Source organism: Cibotium barometz, chromosome 15 (assembly GCF_041138505.1).
Source record: "Cibotium barometz isolate CiBa-2024 chromosome 15, ASM4113850v1, whole genome shotgun sequence".
NCBI lineage: Eukaryota > Viridiplantae > Streptophyta > Polypodiopsida > Cyatheales > Cibotiaceae > Cibotium > Cibotium barometz.
In genome coordinates, this window is record NC_141060.1 from 53,901,109 (window position 1) to 53,923,361 (window position 22,253).

At 45.7% G+C, this 22,253-nt stretch overlaps 1 protein-coding gene across 1 annotated transcript in view; it reads left to right on the forward strand.

The window, feature by feature from the left end:
• LOC147631425 (hexokinase-1-like) overlaps window positions 1-21,334 on the forward strand; it is a 58,672-nt gene extending 37,338 nt beyond the window's left edge. Inside the window, exons 8-9 of the mRNA XM_086809821.1 lie at window positions 20,206-20,287; window positions 20,491-21,334. Of these exons, the coding sequence (XP_086665947.1) occupies window positions 20,206-20,287; window positions 20,491-20,853 (445 nt within the window). The 3' untranslated portion in view covers window positions 20,854-21,334. The remainder of the gene's footprint in view (window positions 1-20,205; window positions 20,288-20,490) is intronic.
• The last annotated feature ends 919 nt before the right edge of the window (window positions 21,335-22,253 follow it).

Genomic DNA, 22,253 nt, shown 5'->3' on the forward strand with positions numbered 1-22,253 from the left:
GTTAGTTACTCCTCAAGAAGTTATAAATGTCGAGGACATGACATTTGTTCCGCACGAACCTGAAAGGATTCTTGGATTTCGTGAAAGAAGATTACGTAATACGCTTATCACAGAATATAAGATCAAGTGGAAGGATCGTGTTGAGGAGGACGCTACATGGGAGACATTGACTACGCTTCAAAGAGATTACCCTGGCTTTTTAGTGAGCTTAGGAGTGAGCTCTTAGAGGAAGGGGAGTATGTCATGTGCACCGTGTGTATCTATCGTGTGCTACACGCATGCAAGACTAGTTTCGAGGCTTGGGGAAGCTTGGAACTAGGCAGGCTGATTGACGAGTTGAGTTAGGAAAATACTAACGGGCGGGCACTCAAGTATGGACGGGCGGGCATCCAATTGTGGACGCCTGATGACCGGCCAAGAGCCTATAAAAGGGTGGCCAAGGTTAGTTATTGGGATATAGAGAGTCTCGCGAGTTTATGAGAGCTCTATGGTCTTGGAGCTTGGAACTAGTGCAGACGTGCACCTGCTTTATGCAGTCGAGGGCGGCAGCAATCTCGAGGCCTACGAGGGCAGCTTCGTGGTGGTATGGGACGTCGCGAGGAAGAGATTGGTCGGTACGTCAACCTAGTTAGCTCGGCTCGTGGCTTGGTAGGGACAGCCAAGACTGTGGGCTTACCCACGGCTGTCATGGTTGGGAGGTGAGTCAGGCCTGCACCCCTTGTTGTTTATTTGTTTGTTTGTTTGTTTGCAGGATTCGAGTCTCGTACCAAGAACGATCACGAGGAGATCCGTGGGGATTTGACACTGTTGAGGAATATGCACCCTTCTTGGTGCTTTGCTTAGGACATTTCCTCCAATAGTGGCCTTTCTCGCCACAATTGTTACAGGTTCTCTTTACCTTCAAGGTGTCACGATCCAAGTCAGGCTCCTGCTCAGAAGACTTCTCTTTGCCCTTATTGCGGCTTTGTGACCGTTGGTCAGTCAAGGCCTCAGAACCTCCCCCCTATGGAGGGTTCGTAAAATGCTCTTCCTGGTCCAAGACCATAGGCACAAGCTCCTCCCATGTGATGGTACTGAGCCTGCCCTTGGTGATCAAAGAGGAGTAGAAAGCTGAGTACTGAGAGGTTAGATGAGACAACAAAGTGATGGCCATGTCCTCTGAGGATATCTCCTTCCCAGCTTGAAGAACCTCTTGCTGAAGAGCCTTTAACTTGTTAATGTGCTCCCGCATCGCCGAAGACTTTGCAAAATCCATCACCCACATCTACACTTCCAAGGAGATCTGCGAGCTACCCAATGTATTTCCGCTGAGATAGCAGGATACCCCCTTAATAGATATAAACTGAATGCCCAAATAGTAATGTGAATGTCCCATGTCTGTGACATCAAAAGCGCTCTGCAATTCAGCTTTGAAAGTTGAAAGTTTGTCCTCATCAGGACCAGTAATGAGCATGTCATCCGCATAAAGAATAAGGATTAGTAGATTGTGCCCATCTCTACGAACGTAGAGAGTACTCTTAGTTGGACTATTTCGGAACCCATTAGTAGTCAAGAACGCATGAATTTTTTGGTACCAAGCATGAGGTGCTTGTTTAAGACCATGAAGTGCTTTATGTAACCTGCATACTTTCTTTTCTGCCCCTTTTTGAACAAAGCTAGGAGGGTGAGATACATACACTTCCTCCTGCAAATCACCATTAAGAAAGCAATCTTAACATCTAATTGATGTACATGCCAACCCTTGTGTGTAGCCAAAGCAACAACAGCATGAATGGTAGTCATACGCGAAGTAGGAGCAAAAGTCTCCTCATAGTTAATGCCCTCACATTGAGCATAACCTTTGGTGACCAAACGAGCCTTATGACGATCAATAGAACCACTAGGCTTACGTTTAAGCTTATACACCCTCTTAGTGCCAATAGCACGCTTGCTAGTAGGCAAGTCAAATAATTCCCAAGTACTGTTCTTTACAATGGAGTCCAACTCGGAGTGCATGGCTGCAAGGCAATACTCATCCTCCAAAGCATCAACATGAGAAATAGGTTCCTCATTACATGCGGTGGCAACAAGAGCAGTTGGCAACAAAATGTGAAGACGCATGACGATATGCAGTACGAGTATGGCCAAGCATTAGAGTAGGCTGTTTGCTATCACACAACGTGTTAATCAGCCAACGAGGAACATTCCTGGTCTCACGAATAGCTGCATTTTCAGTGTCCAATGCATCATCCAAGGTCTCCTGATCAACAGGTGGTACATCAGGACCAATTTGAGTGGTGTTAGGTGGCTGAATTTCAGGAATTTCAGCACCATGTGATGGCTGTAAACAAGTTGAAGCGGGCTCTCTACATCATGAGCATGTGACCCAAAGAAAGGCAGCAATGTATCAAAGAAATCTTATGGTCCAATTGGTCTGTTTTTGACATGAAAGCACATGCACATAAGCCAGACAACCAAAGACTCGCATACGAGTAATCATTGGGGTTCTGCCATTCCAAGCCTCATAAGCTGCCATAGATTTCAAGGCTTTAATGGGACATTGGTTCAGCACATAGTTGGCACACATGACCACCTCAAGCCAAAATTTACTTGGCAAATCCTTGCTTTTAAGCATACATCTAGCCATCTCCATGAGAGTATGATTACGTCTTTCAGCAACACCGTTTTGCTGAGAAGTATAAGGTGTAGTGCATTGATGAGGTATGCCACGAGACTACATAAAAGCTCAAGCTTATGGCCACAAGCATTTTCAATCAAGGGTAAAAAAGTGTGGAAGGATGCATACACATATGAGTTGGCTTTCAAGCCATACACCCAAGTGAACCGAGTGTAGTCGTCAATGAAAGTCACAAAATATAGATGTCCCCCAAGAGATGGAGCCTGCATCGGGTCCACCTTGTACAAATCATTGCACAATGTACGAGAGATGACAATAGAAGCTACATCCCGACGGTCATAAACTGAGCAATAGTGATCAGAAAATTGAACTTGAAATCCGGTTTTAGTAAGAGCAAATACAGAGATGAGATTCTTACGAATTCCAGGTACATACAATGTGTCATGTAAAAGTGAAAATGTCACCATTGTATGTTGTCAAATCTACATTCCCAATGCCTTTAATGGCATACGATGCATTATTAGCTCACACCACTGTAACACCTTTAGGTGCATCCTCCAAAGTGACAAACAACAGCTTACATGAAGTGGTGTGCTTTGTAGCACCGCTATCAAAGTACCGATCAACATCAGAAACTGACATACAGGAAGAAGGCATAGACGGAGTACTACATGTGACAAGCAATGCATAGCCATCATGGGCCAAGTTGACCTCTTCCTTAGTGTCATCTGTGTTAGTAGCCAAACCTTGCTGCTTTTTCTTTTGCTCACTCGCAATATGCTTTTTGCATTCTTCAATGAAATATCCAGGTTTTCTGCAATAGTTACACCGTTTTATCCCCACCCTCTTTGGACACAAGAGGATCTGAACGGGCAGGTGGCTTGCCCTTAGGCTTAGCACTAGAAGATGTCCCAAATTTCCTCTTTACCACAAAAAGAGGGCACAAATCTGAATTTCTCTTTGTCAAGAGCCGAAGAGTGGTAGCAAATCCTTGATAAGATTCAGACAAGCCATTGAGAACCGTAGAAACAAGTGAATTGTCAGGTATCACTTCATCAATATTGATTAACTGTTCTCGCAAATCCTTAACACGGGTGAGAAATACATCCATAGAATCACCCTCAGCCATATGCTCCGTGTCAAGCTTTTTTTGGAGATGAGCTGTACAAGCTTCATTGCGGATCTGATACAAAGAAGCAAGTATATCCCATGCACCCTTAGCAGAAGAACACGAACGGATATGAGGAATGACTTGCCGTCTACATGAGAGAGCAATCAATGCATGAGCCTTCGCATCTTTAGCATCCCATTTGAGTTGTGTAGGTGGTGCACTCCCACTGGAACCAAAATCACTAGTCCCAACAATGGAACAACCCCGCAGCACCCCCCCCCCCCCCCGGCGACGTGCTAGCTGTAGGTGCAGCACCAGTGGGTCTTAACTTAGCACTAGATGCGTATACCCATAAATTCTTTGCAACTAGTACATGCTTCATCGTGTGTGCCCACACGGGATAGTTGGTACCATCCAACTTATCCTCAATGGACAATATCCCAAACAGACCATGGTGTTTCCAGACATTGTGCACAGCAAATACAATGCAAACTAAAGCAAATCTGATGCAAGCAAATACTGCAACCCAATCAGAATCCCACAAATGTTTGCTCAATGCATATACATGTGCCAAATAATATGTACTGCAAAAGATCTGTTGCAAAAACAAGTACTATACCCTAAAAAATTGGGGCAAATGTGCCCAGCAAATGCAAAATGCCCAAATTCCTGTAAAAAGAGCTGTAAAACCTGTAAATCCCCACAAAGTGCTTACATGAACTTGCTAAATCTGGAAGATCCACACAAATGTGTACATACACTTGTAATTGTGTCAAATGTCCACAAATGTGTACATAAACGTGGCAAATATCCGCAAATCGCCAAAACCTGTAACATATTGAAATTGTTGAAAAATTTAAAAAGCCCCAAATTGTACAGTGTAGGAGAGGGTATTTGTGGGATTTTGGGAAGAAATTTTGCAAGAAGATTTTTGCGAATCTGGAGCGGGGCGATGTGAGGATCAATGCAGGAGCAGTAGAGGAGCTTCATGCGAGTGCGGTACGCCGGAATGAGCCACTTCAGCTGTGCATGGCAACAAATAGGCTGTACCAACAGCAATGACAGCTGCGCAGAAACCCTAAAACCAGTAGGGCAGCAGCTGAAACCCTAAAAACTGGCTGTACGGAGGCAGGTGGCAGGCTACTGTATGACATTGCTGAAACCCTAAAAACAGGCTGAAATCTGCAGACGAAGCCCTAATTTCAGCTGTATGGCCTGCTGTAGAGTTGATAACGAGCTGAAAAGTGATGATGAGCTGCTGTAGATGAAGGTGAGCTGTTGTACGGCTTTGTGTATGCGCAAATGTGGAGCTGGATGCGAGAGAAGCTTGCTCTGATACCAATGTTGGGTATGGGGGAAGCTTTGCAACCACACACACACACACACACGAGAGAGAGAGAGAGAGAGAGAGAGAGAGAGAGTGCTGGAAATGTACTTGATAATAATAATGTGAAAGTACAAAGTCCAATATAAAAGACCTAAGCCTAAAAGGCCAACACACTGGAGTGTGTTCCCATGGGAAAAAACCCCTGTCCAGTTAGGGTAAAAAGTGCCGGTGGATAGAGCATGTTCACACCAGAGACTTTCTGAGAGCATAGTCACATGGACGCGAAATGGGGACGGGGACGGAAAAGATTGAGAATGGCCATTCGTTGTGACTATAGAGTGACATAGGACGTGAATGGGAACGGGAAGATGTTGCCATCCCCAACATTCCCGAGTCTAAAAATGCCCATTCCTTGTGACTATGTCCGAGAGTTTAGCTAACAAATATAACTCTCCTATTGTCCCATATTCTTTGCCAAATGCACAACTTGGAAATTGGTTGTACAGCAGGTCAATTCTTACTAGGGCTACTCCTAGAATTACATCTTCAATTCTAATCCTCAAGGGAAACTTGGGTTGACACCCATACCAAGCAATGTTATTATAGGCAGATCTTGACCAATCAAATGATCTCTTGGGTATCCTCTCTCTTGCATGACAGATTGAGAACAATCATCATGAGAAGGAACCTATCTTAGTCGAACTCTGACTACTTGAAGTATCCAGAAACTTCAAGTCCCAACTGAGTCTATTGTGTCAACGTAAGCAAGATGCAAGCAAAATTTGGCAACATCAACACTCTCTATTGGAATTGGGTCAAACTAGTATAATCCCACCAGCCAATACCTCGCTACTACACAGCTCTGGATAACAACCATAGAAGCTGATAACCTGGACATCTGCCTCGTTAGAAGCATGGCCTGTAAACTGTGTATTTGCCACATCAAAGGTGTGGCTAATGAATTGGACATCTGCCATATCAAAGGCCAGTGTTCTCACCCCATGAACTAGGAACCAACAATCTTGAGTTCTGGATAACTATCCTATCAGAAGCTAAAACATCTGCCTTGATGGAACCTTGTAAGCCCGCCTATGTGATACATCCTAGCGTCCCATACCACCAGAACATACCCCATGTCACGGTGGTATAGATGCACTGTAATGCCAATGAAGAAGCAAGCACTATATGACGGGACATATGAGAAATCCCAATGTCATAGTGCTGAAGCTAGAGCATTGCAGTACATAAAAGCATCACTAGAAAGGCATGTCAAAGATCATATGGACATGAACTGCATCAAATCAAGAAGCATCCCAAGGTTGCAATAAGAGCAGGTGTGTTTAAGACCCTCCAGTAAGGAAAGTAAATATAATACCCCTTTCAAGGTGAGCATCCAAATGCCAAACTGAACTGCATGTGGTCCACATCAATGACAACAAGAGAGCAAAGCATAGCTCTCTAATGGCACCGGTAATAAGCATAAGAAAATGTAGTAGGTAACGCATGTGTAAAGGCAACAGGATCCAAAAGTCATGCCTGTGGTGAGACATGCAATGTAAGCTGCAAGAAGTGAACTTTTCAATGGATGATCCAATGAGTAAAAATCAGTAATGGTGGGGTTGATAGAAGCGAAATTCAGCATGGGTAGAAAGCTGAAAATCGGGAGAAAAGTGGGGGCTCAGGGCGGGCATCAGTCATTGAAAACGCTTCAGATGTCAAACAAAGATGTGAAAACGCAGCGGAAATGACCATAAACAATACTAAAAGGAACACAACATTGAGCCGGACCCCCCCCCCCCCCCCACCCCCCCTCCTTAGGAACTTCTTTATTGATTGAGAAGCTTTACAAAATACCAAGGTGCGGGTGTGAACAACACCAGATCTTTCCACAAACTTCCTCAGCAAACACACTTGCACACGAATCAAAACACAATCTTGTTTCTCCAAAAACAGTCCCTAATTGGCCCAGCTGCTGTACCACTGTACAACCTGAGCAAAAAGGGAGAGAAGTCCTGCTTGGCCACTGTACGGCTTGCCACAGTACTTCGATGAATCCACGATCCACAAAGATCTCCCAAGATTTGTTCAAAGATAGTTCAAAAACAGCCCTCAAAACTGTCCTCAAAATCTGGTCCAAATCTGCCCTCAAGGCTGGTCGGTTACGCTTCACACATGCGGCCTGTACTGTCCCTGTACGGACAGGTCCTGTTGGCGGCTGAATTTCTGTACGATCAGTGTAGAGGGAGTGGAGGGAATAAACAGTTTCACTTGCAGCCCCTTCTGCTGCGTACGGCCAACAAAAGAGAAGAGAGTGCAGAGCTGTAGGCGGTACGCTTCTTCTTGCTGCCTCCTGTACGGCCAGCAAACAAATCAGCCTACAGCCCTCTGTACGGCCAGCAAAACTGATCAGCTTGCTACCCCCTTTTGTACGGCCAAAAACTGACGAGAAAGCGAGGAAAAACTGGCGCCTGTTGAAGATTGGGTGAAGAGGGAGCAAACAGAACCTGAGTGCCCAGCGCATCTGATGCTGAAGGTCTTGTATGGCCACGAAAACAGAGAAAAAGCCTGTCCGTCTGCTCTCGCCTAGAAGAGAAGGGACTTCTGCCCACTGTACGGACAAGGCTCAGGAGAGAAGGAGAAGGAGAGGGAGAGAGAACACTTCTCAACTGCTGCCCGCCTCCTGTTTATCTGCGCATCACTTCCCTTTTATAAAGTTGACCCCCTCCTCTATTTCCAGCCTATCTTTGCTTTTCCAATGTCAAAAGTGGGAGACCCTCCAAAAATACCACAAATCTCTCTTGATCAAAACCCCACATGTCCATTGTCACCAATTGGCCTACCATTTGGTCCATCTCCAGATTTTGTGTCTCGTTCACTTGAGGCCAGGCCGGTGTCTCATGTGAAGAGGCCTGTATTTTGCTGACATGGACGGGAGCCAGACTGGTGCCACCCGTGTGTTAGTAGGATGGTGTGGTATGGACGGGAGCCAGACTAGTGCTGCCCGTGTATGACCTGGACTGTGTTCTATCCATGGGATTGTCACGCCATGGAAGGGCCAGTATTCGTGCCGTGTCTTGTTTATGGGACTGTCACTCCATAGGGAGGCTCGTGCCTGGAACTGTGTTTTACCTATGGGACTGTTACTCCATAGGAAGACCAGGTTTTATGTTTTACGTCGTGCCATTTTTGTGCCGATAGATATTTTGTACTTGTTCCATGAACGGGAGATATGTCCATGATACTATTTGCACATGCACTCATGTTCTGCATGTTTGAAACTGTTTTCGCATGACCTGTATTTTTGTGTTTGCCTGCTTGACGTGTCACTTACTGAGCGGGGACGCCTGCCAGGGAGTCGTGAAGTCTGCTCTGTCTTCTTACAAGTTTTGTTGCATGTGAATAGGTGGTAAGTATATTGCACATGTTAGTTTAATACTTTAATCTCTAACCTTTTGATTTATAAGGTTGTATGTTCACATACACTTAAAAGTGGGCACCCACTTTGGGCACCCACTTAGGGGCCAAGGTGGGGAGCCACACTTGAATTGTGTGTGTGTGGGGGTGGGTGCATGGTCACCTACCCAACCCACCATGGAACTGGCCGCCCACATGCAAACGTGGGTAGCCAGCCAAATCACAATAGTGCAACTCCCTCTCCAAACCTTACAAAAGGAAGCCACCCCTCCATCGTATAAAAGAGACAGCAATCGTTTTCCACCACCTTCGTGGAGATCATATGCCGGCGACCACCTTCTGTGCATAGTGTGAGGCAACACTATCTCCCCCACCTCTGCTGGCGACTGGTTTTGCTGCAGGTGGCTGCGTTAAACCTTCAGCGTGCTGCCCACCATTCACAAGAGGCTGCTCCTACAGCCAGTCGGCTCTCTGCAGCCAGGCGACTCTTACAACCAGGGCGGCTGCTTCTGTTCTTCTACAGTCGGCTGCTCCTCCACGCCATCTCCTTTACTTTCAGCAGCCAGGCGGCTGTGGCTGTGCGCCTGTTCTCCAGTCAGCGGTGCTATGCTCTTGCAGGCGCTAGTGTACTATCCTCTGCTGGTGGCTGTACCCTCTGCTGTGGGCTGCGCTGGTTGTCCAGTGGGCTGCCCACTACACAAGCAGGCAGCTACGCAGGCTGCAGACAGCAGTGGTGCTCCTACAGCTAGGCGGCCGGCGGCCGTTCTCTGCACACAAGCGGTCACTTCTCCATCTCATGCAGGCAGCGCTCCAACTTCTGCTAGTGACTGTCCACTGTGTGTCCTCTCCCACAAACTGTGCGCTACAAGCCGGTGGCTGCAAGCTGCCATCCCTTCTCCACTGTAGCCTGGCAACCATACAGGCTGTGTGTCACCTCTATACAGTAGCTACTCCTCTCAACATGCTGCTGCATCATGGTGTTTTTCTCAAGTAACTGCGTACCGACACCATGAATTTTGGTCTTCCATCTACCATCCAAAAGTAAGTGAATTTCAGATTTAAGTAGAGTATTTTGTGATAAATTTGATAAGGGACTCTCTCCATGGCAACACCCGTTCGGTGTCGGGTAGTCCAAGCTATTGGAGAACCACGGTCCAAAGGTGCTGAGATCGGGAGAGCCAGGTGTTAGTACGAGAGCGCCTGTTTGTGCGTGGTCTTGGAACACCAGTTGGGCGCTCTCCGCGGAGTCCAGTGAAAGCACAGGACCGTAGAGACTCGACCACACTAGTGGTCGTCCTGCTTCGAGCATCTACTTCGAACGTTGACTTTGAGCCTATTTGTTTGGTACTGTATTCATATGTACATGGACATCATCTGGTTCTTGGAACCCATGGAGCATTGTATTTGTTAAATACTCCCAATAAATATATCATAAATTGAGGGGGGGGGGTCGGCCCCTTTCGGCCCCAGTGCTGGTATCTATCTTTCCATTTCATTTCATTTCAATTTCAAGTTGTATTAAGTTGTCCATTTCAAATTGTGGTTTTAAAGTTGTGCTATTACGCGTGTGGGTGTCCAACGGAGTCTTCCCACTTGACGGGATCGGTTTCATCCACCCACTTATAAGTGTGAACATGTATCCTTATAAACCATAAAAGTGAGTAAAATCCTGTAAACTCATGTCCTGTAAACCGCCTTCAAATAGAAATATGCCAAATGAGCCTTCACACACGTTCTGTGACAAAACTTGGCTTTACACCGGCGTCTTCCATCCTGTGACTTTGTTGCTTCTGTGGAAAAATCCCTGTTCACACCTTGGTTCTACCTAGTGTATAAAACACTGATCGAGACGGGTGAGGGACCAAATGGTGATAGCCATTGCTATGAGAGGATAGGGTAAACTCTCAGCAATGCCATGATGAGTGGCATGTATGGCAAAAATAAAGATGCATAATCCCACAATAAACAAGATACATGTGACATGTCAAAACCAAGGAAGCAAGCCAACATTGGCGAAGTGTGTAAAAGGCACTCCCAGTAAACATCACATGTGAGAAAGTGACAATGTCAACATTGTAGAAACAATCCCGTTGCAAGCGAAAGCAACATAAAAGGCATCTTTAGTGGACATCACATAGGTATAAGTGTCTAGCATATACAAGCATAAGGTAAAAAGAACATAAGTGACCAATAGGCATCACCAACTGCATATGGGAAAGTAAAATCCCTCCCTCCCCCCCCCCCCCCCCCGACAAAGCATACCAAGAAGTACTGACTATATAGCATAGTCATCAAAAGCAACCGCATCAGAAGACATCCTTCCCCCCCCCCCCCCCCCCCCCCCCCCCCCCCCGAGAAAAGATCCTTTTATTAGTTATAAAAAAAACCCACTGGGCTACAAAACCTCTCCTGCTCATAAGAAGGCAGGGCAGAGATCCAACCAAGGCAGCTAGGGAGACTCTCCCTAGGTGCAGAAAAGTACAAATAAAAGTACAAATAGCTGAGAGGCTATATCATACAATAGGAGGGGGGAAAATCCAAACAGGTGGCCTGTAGTGCCAGCGGGGGTACCCGCGTGTAGAGTATAGAAAGGGCCGCTGCGCCAATTGGTGTGGAAGGCCTGGCGCCGCAAGATCGCTCGATACGAGTCGCTCGGGATGCGGTCATACTGTCCTCGCAGGGTGTGTATCAACTCCTGCCAGATCGCCCGAACAGTCTCTGCTGGTGGCTCCAGTCTCCCCTTAAAGGCCTCGAAACAACGGGCTCTCCAGGTGAACTATATGGTGAGGCTGCTGAGGAGCTCCCATCGTATATCCCTCTCCTGTGTCCAGCCGGCTGTCGAGAAATCCGGTGAGGAACTCCTGTGAGAGTCCCTGAAGTCGCCAGTCCTGTCTGAGTAGCATGAATCAAATCCCCAAGGAAGGGCTGGATTCTCAAACTCAAGGCCTTTGCTAGGACCTTGTAGATTGTATTGAGGATCGTAATAGGCCTCCAATGCCAAATATCATCTGACACTCCCTCCTCCTTGGGGATAAGAAAGATCAAGCCCTCTCAAAAACTTTGGCATCACCCCAGTGTCCAAAACATACTGAAAACCCCTGCAGAGGCTTGGTCCCAAAAGGTCCCAATAGCGCATAAAAAAGGCAGACATCAATCCGTCCTCCCTAGGGCAACTATGACGCGGAAGGACCCTCAAAGCCTCAACAAGCTCATCCTCTGAAAGGGGCTCACCCAAAACTGTGTGCATACGATCTGTGACCCTCCTCTGCACATGGGCCCACCCAGTCTGTCTGCAAGCATCACGTGCCTTCGTGGCTGGCTCCGCTGAAAGCAGGTCTCTATAGAACTTAGTGGCAATAGCTCTAATCTCCCCGGGCTTAGTGGCTAACGATCCGGCCTGCCTCCTGAGCTGGCGTACTCCTGCTCGAGCATGGCGGGATCTGGTGATCTCAAAAAACTCCCTAGTCACTCTATCAGCAAGCTGCGTCCACTGAGAGGCCTGGCGATGATAGTAGAACTCGTGTCTCTACTCCTCTGCCTCTCTAACCTCTTGGCGTGCCTGGCTCAGCTGGGACGCCACCCACTCACATGTAGGCTGCTGCTCCTGAAGACGTTGGAGCGAAGCAAGGCTATGTCTCAAGCAACGCTCCCGCTGTCGCGTCTCTCCCAGCCGTGTCAAGGCTGTAGCGTGCAAAAAAGAGCTGAGCTCGATGAGTCCCTGGGCACAGTGGCCTGCTGCATCTAGGTCAGAGCTTTGGCTATCATGCCATATCCTCTCAATGTCCTCAAAAAGACTGGGGCCTGTAAGTATCCTCTTTGGGATCCTCAACTGCAAGCTGGTCTCCCATGTCCTCTCCTCTAGTGTCAAAATAACTGGCGCATGGTTTGAAAAAGAGGTGCCAGCGAGAATGCCAACGGAGCCACCACGCTCCCCGAACCTGCCGCCCACATAGAAGCGATCAATCCGTGATAGATTAGTCCCTCCCTGCCGGCGATCCGACCGAGAAAAACTAAGACTGTCCTGAGAACGGGAGAAAGCCTCATTCTGCCATGCATCAGTGATCCGCAGTGTCATACAAAATCGCTCCCAAGCTGCAAGCTCCGTGCCGTGCACTGTAACATGACTGCCTCCCACCCTATTGGCTGGGTCATCAAGCATGTTGAAGTCTCCTCCGACACACCAATGTGCGGCCTCGGTTAATGCATCTGTAACAAGGGTCCTGAACTCTGCTCTCGCACTAGCATGATTGGGCTCATAGACATTGAGCACACCAAAGTGCTCATCGTGCATCCTCAGAATAACATACTGCGCTCTACCAGGCACAATGACCCCGCGATCCACAATGGCATGCCGCCATGCATCCACAATGACCATACATACTCTTTCCTGCCCACCCAAGGGGCCAAAACCTGCAGACAACCACGATAACGTACATAGTGTGCGCCGCCATGGCCCTTTACATTCCATGAGATGATCCTCATGGATGAGCTGTTGAGGTGGAGGCTGTCTCAGCCATACGGCGGGCCTTCGCAAGCGCCTTGGATGGAGAGTAATCCCCATCCGAGCGGCTACGAATCTGCCCACCTAGTGTGCTGCAAGAGTCTCGGACCAGGCGCTAGTGGCTGTGTCCCATAGCGATTGCCTCCCGCTCGGAGAGAGAAACAGCCAGGGTCTCGTGCTAGGTTTGCCACTATGTGAACCACCAAGTGTTGATTCCCAGAGGCATCCGCACTCCCGGTATCAAAGAAATGTGCCGACTCCCAGAGTCGGCCTATCATGTCTGTCATCTCCAAAAACATACCAAAAAGATAATTATTATTGGGGCCTTGGCAACATAGTAAAAAATTGGCAAGGAAAATAACTCAGCAAGATTGCAAATGAGTAAATATGCCACAAAAGTCAATACATGTGCTACAAGTAGACTACTAATATGTCAATGGTCACCACAAGAATAAGCAGAGTCCAGCAAATGTGAAGCTGACCAAGTGTCAAGCGATTCCGAAATGAATACATACACATGTGCATCAATGTCTGCAATCCACGGAAGTACCTGTAAACGTGTAGGAATGCGGGAGAGTAAACAAAGGGAAAACGAATGGACTGGAAGGGAGCGCCTTCACCACAAGAAATACATAAACCCATCTCAAATCTGCAAATGTGCTGCACTGTCAAAAATCCCCAAATTTGCAATACGTATGCACAAGAAATACATATACCCGTCTCAAATCTGCAAATGTGCTGCACTGTCAAAAATCCCCAAATTTGCAATACATATGCGCAAGAATCCCATGGAAATCATTGCCAGACAGGAGCAATGTCACAAATGTGGGCTTAATTTTGAAAAGCCCCAAATTTGAATGATGAAAATCTGCTCAATGTCGCGATTTTGAGAGGAGCAATTTGAGAAAATGCCAAAATGTTGGGGTAGACTGCTCGAAATCTGTTCAAAAGCGGAACAATGTCACAAATTTAGGGTTTAATGGAAAACCCCCAAATTTAATGTAACGAATCTGCTGATTTTGAATGGGTTCGGGATGAGAAACTGTTTCAAAAAACACGGAGCTTTGCTCAATGTGCAAGCTTGCACACACTGAATATGCAGGGTGAGATCGGTGATGAGCGGGCTGAAGCCGCGCACAACAGCAGCAGCACTAACACCTTCAACAGCTCAACAGTGCATGCAGCAGCAATGGCGACAGTGTACAGCAGGAGGTCGTACAGCAACAGAAGCAGGTCGTACAACAGTCAGATCCGCAGCAGATGCGCGCAAACAGGAGCACGCAAGCAGTTCAGCAGCGTGTCATGTACAGACAGCAGGAGCAGTAGTGCGCAGAGCTGTACGGTAGATATGACCTGTACGGCAGCAAACAGAGGAGCAGGGAGAAGTTGTGTTGTGTGGGTGCAACAGGCAAAAGCTTAAGGGCAAGGAGCAAGGAGCAAGGAGAAGCCCCATGCTCTGCTTCCACTGTTGGGGTTGGGGGAACAAGCCTGCACACACACACACACACACACACACAGAAGCACACAGAGAATCTATCAGACAGAAAACGTGAAGGAGAGTGAGCTGCTGGAAACGTACTAATGAAAGTACAAAAGATAAGAGTACGAAAAGCCTAGGGCTAAGTGCCCAACACACGAGTGTGTTCACACGAGAAAAAACTTGTGTTCAGCCACATGGAAAAAATGCCCGTGAGTAAGCTGGGCTCACACTTGAACTAGCTGGGAGTGGCTAGGCAGACATGACCAACATATATGTCTTACAATCCATCACTCCGTAGCTTGCAAGTCTTTTGAAAGATTGCTTAAGGTTGCTAGCAATCTCTTTCGGCATACAAACTAAATCTTCTTGGGAGAACAAATCTATTGGAGAACCTTGCTCATCTCATTATTAGCGAAGTCTCATCTGAATTTGGATCTATGCAAAACATATGCCCACGGGCCACGTGCGAAGATTCTCAGAACTATCTCAGTAAAGAAGCTTTACATAGCATCTGGCAAAGCAAAACCGCTTTACCCAAACACATATGCGAAGCAAAGAAGCTTCACACCTAGCAAAGCATAACCGCTTTACCCAAAACATAGATCCAATCATAGTTGTAAATACTGCGCAACTACATAACACTCTCCGATCATTTGCAATCCTCAATTTTGTTCTTCCTTCTTGTAATTGATTTCTCAAATCAACTGCTGCGTCCCCTCAGTCCAGAAATCCACCAAATAGGAATATAGATGTATCCAGAAACGTGGCATGTAGTGTATCCTAGCACCACCAGGATACGCTCCATACAAGACCCCCTTTAGACATAAGATTTAGTCAAGAGTGATCAATTCCTTCCCAATCTTGCCTTGACACAACCAGACTCCCACTTGAAGGACAATGACTTACAGGTTAGCCCACCACATCAATTTGCCCTAATATGATATACCCTCTTACTTCCTCCCATAATCTTGGGGCTATCATAAATATAGAACACTGGCCTATGGCAATCTTGCCCCAAATAGGGATCATGAGGCTGTCGCAAGTGTAGAACACTCATCCACGACAATACTGCCTCAAGTAAAACCGTGTCTGTAGCAACTCATTGGCCCAAATCATACCTACATAAGGCTGGCCAGATCTTGATTATGCTACCACATGTAAACCCTATGAACTTGAGTTCAAAACTCGGGAGGAAAGTATCAGGGAATGCTACCTTTACCCGGAATAGAATCGTTTCTTGAAAGAAATCATAAATCCCATTCGAAGTTGCTAAACTCTCTGAAGGAACCAACCATGATACCCACCTCCAACTTTGTATTTGTGCACTAAAAGAAACTTAAGTTTCATCAAGACGATAAAATCACCGGATAATCAAGTTCTATCCAAGAACCCCATCTTATATGCAATAAGTGATGGTCTTTCTCATCTCGAAATCTGAGATGAAACAAAGGTGTATCCAAAAGGCTTCCTAAGGAAAACCCGCTACCATTACACAACATGCAATAACTTCAAACCAATTGCCATCCAACATTTGCGATGATCTTGGTCTAGATTACATATGTGAGCCAAAGGTATCTGGAAATCAAGTATAGGTCATACCATCAATGTTGTGTATATCACACATCTGCATATCATGTCTTCCTTCGGTAACATCTCCGAGACCTTGGTACTAAAACCTAGTATTGATCCAACTTCGTAAGATAAATCTGACTCTAGGTCTATAAAGGGATCTCTACTCTATAGAATTGAAATTTGCACATTCCCAAAGGTATCACTAGTGAACCTAGTGCACCTCAAGGAAAATATCGGCCCATCCTCACCATGCCGACAACAATAAGTTATCCATGGTCACATGGAAACCTCATCAATGCAATCTTCTCGACAAAAGTCAAGACATGCTTCCCTTGTGAGTCAAATTAATTAGAAAATAACTACCCATGAAGCTACCTTGAATCCCTAGCTTAAAGCCGGAACCCCTTTGTCAAAAGATGACTGAATAAACTGTCTGTGAGATCTTGTGCACTACATGTTAGAAATGTACTCAATCAAATACACGATCTAAGGTTACCGTACTCAAAATAGGCAAGATCAATGATCGTATAAGAAAGTAATAAGTAACTACAAGTAGTCACACATTTGGTCACTAACACTTGCACATAGATTTCAATCGAGGCAAATGCTCGACGACATTCCCTCGTCGAAGCTTCTTGTTGGACGTCTACCTATGTAGGACTAACCAATGTTATTCTTGGATGCACGAAGGAACTATCGATCTTGACAACTCTGCTGGCAAATTTTTTTAAGGTAAGTACATAGTATACGTGGCACTATCAAAGTCATGCTATCGATCCTTTGCATCGGCTAGTGGTTCAGACCAGTTAGCTTGCAATCACTAGGATCCCCGCAAAAGACATGGGTTCTCACTTTGGCAAGACACGGGTCACGGAATAAATACCAAAGTACATCCGCATCCAAGAGTTCATCTAAACAAACTAAAGGTTACCTTGGCAACACCAGCCTAAGAAGGCTCTGCGGTCTCCCTAGTCAATGGTCTCTACAACAAATTCTTCTCCACAGGTCAGGGTTGCTTCCCAAAAGGAAATCATGCTTCTACAATTGGACCCACTCAAATATCAAGAACAATAAACTGATAGATATTGTGTACGAGATGGGATACCAAGGTATATGTCTCCAAGGTGTATATCTCCAAGTGAACCTCCCAAGAGATAACCACTCTTGTGTTTCCTCCCTCAGATCACCCTAGTCCAGATCTACTCCCACCCTAGTCCGGATCTACTCCCTAAGATCGGTCTACCACGAGTTTGGATAATCAAGGACAATTGTGGTCCAAGTTGTTCGGCTAAGTACAACTCAAGAAGCTATCAAAAATCTGCTTCTCGTTACTGAAGCAAACTAAACTCCCTCCACCTATGTCTGCTCCTCGTGGGTGTGAAACCCATGGAACCCTCTAACAGAGTGAAAGAGTGAGACCTTCACCTTTGCATCGTGGGATCTTTTGTGTTTAGATACCAAGTGCTCCACGGATCTCCTAAACGCAAAACATGAGTGATTGGTACAAACCCCCTAAGAGGGGTGTAGGCTAGTTCACCACGCAATCGTTGGTTCGTGTCCGTAAAGCTCCTCGTGAGCCAAAGGCTAAGGCTCCATTCCCACGAACCATGCCAGTTAGCACTAGTATACCACCAAGACCTTCATGTTGAGGCCTTCAACATGACCGTCCGTGACCTGTCGAATCCAATCATGTTCCCAACAATAATAACCCAATTCTCACTTATATGGTGGCTCCTGCTGCTATAAATGCTTTCCCGGTCATAAATAGCTAGTATTCTTGGTATTATTACCCATAAGCCTTAGTTGCTACGCGTATCAGCCCACTTCTTCTAATCCCAGGGCTCTTCTAACCTTGTTGGATTAAACACTAATCCTAAATATTAGTACTAGGTACGTAACATCACCCTTGAAGAGCGTCGCGTCAAGATAGTTGCTGGACATTGCTTGTATTGTGACTCCACGGATCACATCGCAAAGGATTGTGTGAAGAACTTGGAGGAGCAATGCGAGGCGGCGGCTTCGTTAGACCCGGAGTAGTAGTCCAAGGAGGCGGTTTCTTTAGAACCGGAGGATAAGTGTGAACTTGTGAAGGACATGCATGTGTGCATGTCTCAGCTTTTTTTCATTTCTCAGGTTGAGCACACACCCAGGGTGCTTCATTGCATCAGGTTGTAAGTATGAAAACAAAGAAAGTTTTCAGCTAGGTCTCTGAGGGAGAGTCTTCTGAGAGTCTTCTCGATTTCCGTTTGCACTCAGTGGAGAATCTTTGGCTTTAGTGGCGATCACTTTAGTTTCTGGGGTTGTTCAAGAGGACTCTTCTCACTTGTCGTTTGCATTAGGTGGAGTATCTTTTGTGTCTAATGTCATGGAAGCACCACCGGTGGACATGTAATCAGATTTGTCTGTGTCCTGGGAGGATAGGCCGCTTGGTGTATCTTTAGAGTACATAGATTTCTCAGAGATTGTACTGACATCGGTGTATTAGTGTATGTGTATTTTGGAGTATGTTCCGCAGGACATGGGTGGTTTAGTCATACTTGTGCCGAGCAATGCTGATGGATATAGATTAGGTGCAGCGTTTTTGAGGAGTATTGTTCTTGGTTCTGCTTTCTTCCTTCAGGGTGCATTGGAGCCGGTGCAAGCAGTTCTTGTGCTCCATCTTTAGTTGTTGGAGTTTGGATAGCGGAGTTTTACTCGACCATTCTCTAGAGTGTGTTTCTCGTGGGCTACCGGAGGATTCTTAGTGGTTTGCAGTGGTTTTGTATGGAAGGTTGAACAAACGAAAAGTGCTCGATCAATTGGTCATCCGCAGGTTTCTTTACAAATAGCTTGCCTTCTTGATGATCCACAACGTGGCTTTGCTGTTAGTGCCTTGCTTCTGGTCCCACAGACTATGGCTAATGGATGTTTACAAATGATCATGACTGCCCTTTATATAGGGATCTGACAGCTGGTCGATCAGTCCCTTTTTGACCCAAAAATATCCACACAGTGCCGAGCTTGTCCCCCATCCATTGGTGCATGTCTTGGGAACCCCCGGGCGCCAATTGGACTTTCCAAACATCCCAAATTGGACCATAGCCTGTCCCTAATCTTGCGTCTTAGGCGGCTACAAGTAAGGTCTATGTCCACATGCTAGGCCATTTATGCATGCATGTGACATCCTCACATATGAAGTATGTTGAATGGTTATTGAAAAGACAAGTAAACTTGCATATTAGTGCATTAGATGGTCCATTTTGGGGTGAATTGGCTGCCTTAAGGACCCCGAAGTTGGTGCATGTGCCTCTTGACATGCCAGTAGGTTGACTCCTCAACGAGAGTGCTTGTTTGGCTTAGGAGCGTGGTGTCACGTGCCTCACCTGCGTGAGTGCCACATGGACATGAATCTCAGCATTAGCAGATTCAAAGGCAGATTTGGAACATTTTGGAGCTCACAACTTGTTGAGGGGGGCCTCCCCATATAAAGGACCGAAATTCACAATACAAACATGCTTTCTGCGACTCGTGTTCTTACCCTTAATCCCCAATTAATCCCCTGTTTAATGTGCTGATTATCTTGCTGGTCATACAGTCTCTCTGCCCCATCAGTCGTGCTTCTTGCCCATTCTGTTGCAAACAATTTGTTATCTTATAATAACTCATGCTAAAAAAAGGATCCCTAGCCCTCGTTTTAGCATTGAATCTCTCCAGGACCACAAGAGCCCTTGAGCAGCCAGCACCCTATGTTATTGCTCTTGGGAGGAATTTTGCAGGAGAGGTTTTGGTTGACTAGTGTATACTAATTCTTCTTTTGTACAGGGTCAGTGCTACAAATTGTATTTTGTTGTAGAACTATTTATGCTCGTCTGTAGAATATAGACATTATTAGGTTAACTACTACTGCGGTTTGAGTTTGTGTCAGTCGTCTGAGCAATCCATGAACATAAATTCGGTCTCTCTCATTGGTTTTGGTTTTCTTTGGAGTCTCAAAATGCTTCTAGCATTTTATTTCTTTTATTTCTTTTATTTCTTAGTGAGTATTGGGCCGCCACATAAACCTCTTTCAAAATTGAGTGAGCAAGTTGTGCTTGGGTGTTGATGGATATGAAGTGGACATTTGAAGGTTTATTCGCTAAGTCTCTTTTGATTCTTTGCAACACCTATCAGCTAGTAATGAGCTTGCTCTGTTGTTTCCTTACAGAACTCCCGATATGTCATCAATGCATCAAGATGAATCAGCTGATTTGCGGGAGGTCGGCAAAATTCTTAAAGACGTTTTGGGGGTGAGTTCAAAAATGCTATACACATGTGCACAACCCTGCATGCATGTAAATTTGCGCCCCCCCCCCCCCCCCCCCCCCCCCCCCCCCCCAACACACACACACACACACACACACACTCTCCTTCTGCGTGCATACCCACTCACATGTGCAGCGTGACTTTTCTGGATGGTCTGCTGTAGCTGATAATTATGTCTGCATGACAGATTGTGAACACGCCCCTCAAAGTTCGGAAAATTATTGTGGAGTTGTGTGACCTTGTGGCTGAGCGCGGAGCTCGATTAGCTGCGGCTGGAATTGTTGGAATACTTAAAAAGATTGGAAGGGATGGGAGTGCAACAGGTGGAAGAATGAAGAACGACTCAGGTAAAGGAAAGCGAACCATGGTAGCGATGGATGGAGGGCTCTATGAACACTATCCCAAGTTCAGGAAGTATCTACGAGAAACCGTGGCAGATTTGCTAGGAGAGGAGATGGCTGCTAACGTCACAGTGGAGCTTTCAAAGGATGGGTCTGGTATTGGAGCTGCTCTTCTTGCTGCATCTCATTCACGATACTTGAATTCATGACAACATGAAGAGAGTTTCTTGAGAGAAAACGTCATGCAAATTAGGTCATGTTGAAGGATGGAGTAGGCAGAAAAGGACCGGCAGAAATTGTATGTACATCTTGCATGCGTTTAGTCTGTTTGCTTTCTGTACGCAGGTGTAATGTGGCAGCCAAGGACTTGAACTTGGATGCCTTCATTATCTATGCTGTAATAAAAGAGTGTTTATGTTGCACTTCCATAGGGGTATAAAACACAGATGGTGGATGTTTTACAAGAACCTCAATGAGGTTCCTCAAATGAGGGGTAGATCAAAGTAATGATACACCAGAGACGTAGAAAGTAGAGAGAATGTACACGGCCATTGCCATAACACATACTGCTTACTCAGGCTGTTAGTATCCTCACCTCAAGCTCAGGTTGTTTTGTGAAGTTAACATTGAACAGAAATGTGTGCAAAAGCCTTTGGGTCTCTTTTCACCTGATAAAATTTCTCATGCATCGTAAGTCTTACTTTGCCTGGAACTTGTATGTTAGTGTGAAATGCTGCATATAATGACACCTTGGATTAAGCTGTTGCTATAATATGAGGGAGAACCTTACAATAGCCAAGTTGAAGTAACCCATCAAACTTATGTATTGGGTTATTATTAAGTTGACAAGGTATACATCTTGTGAGAAAAGCATGTAAGTCCTTCCACATCCCTTTCTAATAGAAGCTCTTCCTTATCTTATCAACGGTCCTAAATATTCTTGATTGCCACACCATTGGTGAAGGCAACGGTCTTGAATATTCCTAACTGCCCCACGCCATTGGTGAAGAATGTATTTGTTCAATCCGCCTTTACTTGTAACTTTTGATGTAGGCACCATGTAGACTCTATCTTTGTAGTAAAAAAGAGACCATTTCATAGCTAGAAACAAGGCCACACTTTATGAGAATCATGTCATAATTTATGCACCATCTTTATTTGAGAGATATTCCTTTTGATTTCTGCATCCTTGCACCTGGAACTACAGTCTAGAATTAATGTTGGAAAGCCATGAACCTAAACCTGCACCTATGTAGCTGACATGGAGCTTAGTTATCTGTCATGTGAAGCTTTTACCCTTTTATGTCCACGTGTAGAGAATTGTCTAGCCTTGTTGGGTTTAGTTGTCCACCTAAATCTAGAATCTTCTTTTTATTTGTGAGTATTAAGGAGTTAAAGTGGTCTTAGGGCCTACCTCACTAGCCATGCAAATGCGTGTATAGTGAAACATTATGTTTAAGTGTGCATCGTGGCATGTCTACAGCAATGGGATTGATTGTTAATATTGGTGAGTAATGTCTCCCTGAATTGCTACACATACATATGTAAAGCTAGCTTTCTTCAGCTTCTTACAAACGTATGGGCACATTTCAAAGTAGCTATTTGGTAG